The sequence below is a fragment of the Sturnira hondurensis genome, unplaced genomic scaffold, assembly GCF_014824575.4.
Source record: "Sturnira hondurensis isolate 20B ecotype Veracruz unplaced genomic scaffold, ASM1482457v3 Scaffold0021143, whole genome shotgun sequence".
Lineage (NCBI taxonomy): Eukaryota > Metazoa > Chordata > Mammalia > Chiroptera > Phyllostomidae > Sturnira > Sturnira hondurensis.
The window spans coordinates 1,486,834-1,492,833 of record NW_028093774.1 but is presented as its reverse complement, the minus strand read 5'-3'; the positions used below and the strand labels follow the sequence as shown (position 1 = coordinate 1,492,833).

At 61.0% G+C, this 6,000-nt stretch overlaps 1 protein-coding gene across 1 annotated transcript; it reads right to left on the bottom strand.

Annotated features, from left to right (window-relative positions):
* Window positions 1-327: 327 nt before the first annotated feature.
* RTL1 (retrotransposon Gag like 1) lies at window positions 328-4,446 on the bottom strand. The gene is made up of 2 exons (XM_037031379.1): window positions 688-4,446; window positions 328-597 (listed from the first exon to the last, which is right to left on the bottom strand). Exons 1-2 carry the CDS (start codon window positions 4,393-4,395, stop codon window positions 328-330), a joined length of 3,978 nt encoding a protein of 1,325 aa, XP_036887274.1. The 5' UTR covers window positions 4,396-4,446.
* Window positions 4,447-6,000: the final 1,554 nt, after the last annotated feature.

The following is a 6,000-nucleotide window of genomic DNA, read 5'->3' as shown; positions in this document are numbered from 1 at the left end:
TCATTTCCTGCTCATCACTGCTTCCTTCTGTGGTTGGCCTCAGCCCCAGTGATGGGTCTGGGACCTGAGAACTCAGACAGGGCGTCGTGTTGCCTTGGGCCGGCTCTGGGTTCCTGTTGACTGGCTAGTCTGTTGGCACTGATGATGTTACTGGTTGTTGAGTTGGAGAAATCATTGCCCTTCTCGAGTGGGCTCCCCTGGAGGCCGAAGCGGCAGGAGCGGCAGGAGCAGCGCTGGGTTCGAGCAAAAAGCGGGCACAGGCACGCGGGGCCTGAGAGGAGAGACTGGGGCCAAGGAGGGGGCTCGCGGCTGGAGGGGGGTGGTTTCTCAGTGCTGGCCCGGGTCCTCGTCGTCCTCCGGGAGCTCTTCCAGCCTCGCTCTTTCCCGGGGCTGTCTGCCCCGGATCGGGACCGGCGCCTCTGCACAGATCATGGCCAGGAAGTGGGCCAGGCTCCGGGCTGCCGGGTCCTGTTGCGCCCGGTTGGGCTGCTCCTGGGCGGCTTGCAAGTGGCTGTGTAGGAAGCCGAGGATTCCAACTGGGGCCTCCTGTTGATCCGGGATGGCGGGGCTGGGGTCAGCGCCCGGGGCGTCCTGCACCTGGTCCCCTTGCGCGTTGTCCCCTGGCACGTTGTTCCCCTGCGCCTGGTCCCCTGGCACGTCGTCCTCCGGCACGTCGTTCTCCTGCACGTCGTCCTCCTGCGCGTCCTGCGAGGTGTCTTGCAGGCCGTCATGCAGGCCACACTGACGGTAACGTTGCAGGTCGTCTTGCAGGGCTTCTCGCAAGACGACATCACCGCCGACGACGTGCAGCTCCAGGTGGTGGCGCCCGAGCAGCAGGGGTTGAGGGCCTTCTCCAGGGCCGAGGCTGAGGGCGAAGCGCCGGCACAGCATCAGCCAGAACTCAGGCGGGAGGCGCAGGGCCCGCGAGACCCGGGGCAGCAGGGCCCCCCGCACGGCCGGGGCGGCGTTAGTGCCCCGGAAAGGGAGCATCTGGGTCAGCAGCCGGGTGATGGCCGTGGCAACGCCACGGTGTGTGAGGAGGGCCGAGTCCAGGACGAGGCGCCTGGCGGGCAGCTGCGCCACTGCCAGGGTGGGTGCGGGCAGCAGCGGCAGGCGCTGCCTCACCCTCATCATCACCAGCAGGGCCGCCACGGCCAGGGTGTTCTTCCAGAAGAGCAGGCCTCGGAAGAAGTGCAGAATGACCGCCTTGATCTGGGCCATGGTGAGATGGGCCAGGATGTTGCTGAGTATTTGGTCCACTGGGACCCAAGCCAGGAACTTTCGGTGGAGGGTCTGCCCACTTGCCTCCTCCTGGGGAGGGGCATCTTCGGTCTCCTCTTCTTCCCCCGACTCCGGGGGCTGATCCCTGGGGGATCCTCCCGTGCTGAACCGTCGTCTGTGGGGCTGGGTGGCAGTGCGGGCCTGGAAAGGCCTGCGGCCAGGGCTCCTCCCCGGGGGCTGAGGCCGGCCGCCATCTTGCTCCGGCCGCTCCATGACGTCAAAGTTGAAGTGGGAGAAGAAGAAGACCCAATGCCCCGGGAGAAGTACGGTGAGCCTGTCATTATTCAGAGAGGTGAGATCCTCCGTGTTCAGAAGGATCATGATGGGCTCCTCGGTGTTCTCCAGGTAGCGGCACCACACCATGAAGGCAGCCCGTATCGGAAGGATCTTCATCTCCAGGGGCGAGTAGTTGACCTCGGTAGGAGAGGTGTTTCGGGAGTAGAAAGCACAGGAGACGCTCTTGCCGGTCTGGTCATCCACTTGGATGAGGGAGGCGTGCAGAGCTGTCTGCGTGATGCCCGTTTCCAAGTAGAACGGGTTCTGGGGCTTCGGGTGGTGCAGGAGCGGGGCCTTGCGGAAGGCCCGCTTCAGGCATTCGAAGGCCTCCTGCTCCTCGTCGCCCCAGTAGAAGGGCTCGGTGCCCAGCAGCTGCCGCACCAGGGGCTCAAGGATGATGGTGAAGCGGTCCACGAAGTGGCGGTAGGGGAGGATGAATTCGATCAGGTGTCGCAGAGACTTCTTAGAGCCGGGGACGGGGTACCCCGTGATGGTGGTCACGATGCTCTTGTTCATCCTGACCCCTTTGGGGTTCAAGACGAACCCCAGGAACTCGACAGTGTGCAGGTGGAACTGGCTCCTGTCCAGGGAGCAGTACATGCTGTGGTGCCGGAAGCGGACCAGGACTTGGCGGACGTGCTGCACGTGCTCCTCCTGGCTCATTGAGTAGACCAGGACGTCGTGCCCGTAGGAGAGCACAGAGCAGCCCAGCATGTCCTTCAGGACGCAGTGCACTGTGCTCTGGGGGATCAGGGGGTCCGGGCAGATCGTGAAGGGCTGGTAGCTGTCCATCTCCTGAGGCTCCAAACCGAACGCCGTCCTCCATACGTCTTCTGTCTGGTGTATGCTCATGCCTTCCTCCACGATGGTCCCGCGCAGCTCCAGCTTGGTGAACCATGTCGCCCCGTGTAACTGGTCGAACAGTTCCGGGATTATCTGTATGTAGTCCTGTTTGTTGGTCAGCATGTCGTGCAGCTCCCAGTAGTCATTCCGCGGCTTGGCTGTTTCTTGCATCCCAGCACCCACAGGTTCCCAAGGCGCCGAGGAGGGACATTCGTAGAAGGTGTCGCTGTGATCACTGTCTCCAGCCTGCTGAAGCTCAGAGGGCTCTGATTCAGAAAGATCATCGGATCCGTCTGAGCTTGGCTGGTCGGAAGTCTCATCATCTGCTTCCTTCGGGTTAAACACGTCGGCCAGGTCGGAATACTGGGGCGGCAGTCCGGGCAGCAGGCTTATGGCATGTCTCTCCAGCGCGGTGCATGGCGGGGGTGGGCAGAAGCAATTCTTTAGGCAGTAGGGAGAGTGGAAGGTGCAGCGGCCTTGGGCCCAGTCGACTTCGGGGGTGTGCACGCGCAGCCAGTTGATGCCCAGGATCACGGAGAAGTTGGGTGAAGGAACGATGTCGAATTCGATGGACTCCTGGTGGTTCTGATGAATGCACACCAGGGGTTCAGTGTGCAGCCAGACGGGTTCGTTGCCGATCAGCGAGCCATCCATGGTTTGGATGGGCTGCGGGTAGGGCTTCTCGTACAGCTCGACGTAGTGCTCTTGGGCGAACCTCTCATCCATGAAGTTGGAGGCTGCGCCTGAATCCACCAGGGCCTGCACCGCGACACTGTGGTATGGGTTCACTCTCACCAGGAGCAGCAGGAAGAGGTGCTTGCGGTCGATGGCGGGGTGGACGTCGCAGGGCAGCCAGCTGCTGACCATCCACCTCTCTGGAGCAGGTGAGTCGATCCAGGTCAGGTTCCGAGGGCGGGCCTCGGGGGGCAGCCTGAGCACGGCCCTTCTCTCGGCCAGTTTCTCCTCGATCTGCAGGACAAGCACGATCAGACTGTCCAGAGAGTCCGGCTGGGGGACCCGGAACAGATAGTGCCTGATCTCCTCGCTGAGCCCCTGGCACAGGTGGGCCTGCAGGACTTCATCGGGCCAGCCCAAGGTGGGTACCAAGCCTTGGAACTCTTTGACGTAGTCGATGGCGGCGCGATCCCCTTGCCTGATGCGAAACATGGCGTCTTCCGCCACGCGCATGGCCTGTCGGTACTCGAACACCTCTGACATGGCCTCTAGGAAGGCCGGGAAATCACTGATCACGGGGCTGCCTGCCTGCACCAGGCCTTTGGCCCACTCGAGGGCCATGCCCGAGAGGTGGCTGATGACGTACTGCACTCGCAGGCGGTCGCTGCAGAACCGCCTCGGGTAGCTCTGTAAGATGAGCTGGCAGAGCACGATGAACTCGTGGTACTCTCTGCGGTCCCCCGAGAAGCGCCTCAGGGGCGGCAGCTGGCCCGCGGTGATGCCTCTCACCAGGATGTCTTCCGCCACTCTCTGCTGCTCTTTGAGGTCTTGCATCCGGAAGTACAGAGAGATGAGGGACCTCAACCTGACCATGAACTCCGTGTTGGAGTCCTCCTCCGGCTCTTCAGGATGCTCTGCCTCTCGCCATCCCGAAAGGTCAGTGTCTTCACCTTGCTCGTCCGGGTCTCCCCAGGGGTTGACAAATGCTTCTTCCATCTCACCAGGCGCCTCACCGGTCGGATCCCCCACTTGCTGTCTCGAAGCGTTGCGTGACTCCTCCAGGTCTTGGAGTAGGTCATTGGGTGGACCCTTTACTTCCCTACGTGGGCCACTGGATGGCTCCTCCATGTCTTGGAGGAGGACACTGGGCAGCTCTGCCGTCTCCTGGGCGGGGCCGCCGGCCGGCCCCGCCTCCTGCGCTCCGCCGCCCGCGGCCTCCACGGTGGTGTTGGATGAGCCCTCGGAGGACTCCATTTGTTTTGATGATGGATTCTTACGCTCCATCATCGTCTCAAATGAGTCTTCAGAGGGTTCTATCATGTCGTCGGTTGGAAAGGAGTGTTCTCTGAAGACTGGTAAGGTGGCGATGCGGCCCGTCAGCGACTGGGACCACAGCGATCAGGACCTGGTGGGGTCAGAGGGGTGGGCAGGAAAGGCAGCGGTTTAGGGTCTCAAGGTCAGGGTCGGATCCCCGGGGCGCATCAGAGGGCCCAGCACGTGAAACACAGAGAAAGTGGGGAAGCCTCCGTGTCCCACTTGTGGTCCCCCCAGGGAGAGGGTTGGGGAATGCCTGGCAACCCCTAGCTTCTCGCCCACCCTCCCAGGCTTGCTCTGCCTGTCTGGCCTGCTGCTCCCCGGTGGCGGTGAGAAATTCACAGCCCATAGACTCGGTGGGGCGGTCAGCGCCGAGCACCGTGGCAGCGGGCACCTGGCAGGCTGCACTGGCTGCTCCACTTCACCCTGGCACCCATGCCCGGTCCATCCTCTTTCCCTCCTGTGGCCGCCCTCGAGTCACAGAGGGTACATCTCTGTGCCATCCAACACCAGGCCTGGCAGGCGAGCTCCCCTGGTGCAAGCTTGGCCGTGGTGTGAGGTGGGAATCTCTGCAGGGACGACTGTTGTTTAACAAGTTCGGCAGAGGAGGAGAAAACGGGTACTTGGCTGCTGTCCTGGGTCAGCAGCCCAAAATAGCTTTATTTCCTCCCTCGGATTCAAAGTAGAAATCACGGGGGCTGTATATAGAGCTCTGGATTCTGGGTTTTATTTTGTCCGTGAGCGTTTATAAAACATCGACTGTGTGCCAGAGACCTGCACGTGGCAATGGGATGCTAACTCGGGATTTTCGGCTTATTTCCCTTTCTCTTTTTGCTGGACCTGCCATGCCATGCCCGCCCCAGCTCTGAGCGGTTGAGGAATCCTGCCAGTCCTCTCCCCACCCCTGCCAAAGCCTCCACTTGCCCAGGGTTGTCCCCTTTGTCTGTGGGGTGCGGGAAGTTCAAAAGCTCGGCCTCAGTTCCGCACGTGCAAACGCGTGAACTCGTCCCCCCGATCGTATTGGTAGGGGGACGCAGCCGACTCCTCTACCCCAGCAGACAGCCCCTCCCTGTTGCTGGTTGGTTCCCCCCCCAACAAAGGGGTGTGTGTATCCAGTGGGTTTTTCGAGGGCCCAGACTGCCTTTAAAGTGGTGTGCTGGTGGGTTTTCGCGTGTCTCTTCCCTGCGGGGCAGAGGGCGTTCGGGCGGTCCAGCAGGGCGGCTCTGTGTTCCTGCCCTCGCCTGAGTGCGTCTCCTCAAACACTGGGTGGGTCCACGAAAAACAAGCACTCGTGCCCTTCTGTAAATGCCCATTGGCTAAAATCCAATCCTTCCAAAGAGATACAAAACTCTGACCTGCCCTTTCTCAAAATTAGGGCATCGTTGTTAGCGGCACAGTTAAATCTGACCCCTCAGGCCTGTGGATTAAGACCGTTCGAGGTTTATTTACTGTCTACAGTATGAAGCCCAAATCTTCCAGCATAAAAATTCTTGACACATAAACTCACCCAAATAATTTTCTGGATGAAATGTCAGGGCCTTTGAATAATAGACAATTCTATTATTGTCACGCCATCTCTCAAGATAGAGATCACGTGTTTCAGCATGATTC

Bases quoted from the DNA above. Each gene is read 5' to 3' on its own strand.
- RTL1 (XM_037031379.1), bottom strand. From the start codon at position 4,395: ATGATAGAACCCTCTGAAGACTCATTTGAGACGATGATGGAGCGTAAG. The intron at 598-687 runs GTGCAGGAGAAC...CAAGGGGACCAG, and splicing joins AGGACGCGCAGGAGGACGAC to GTGCAGGACGCCCCGGGCGC.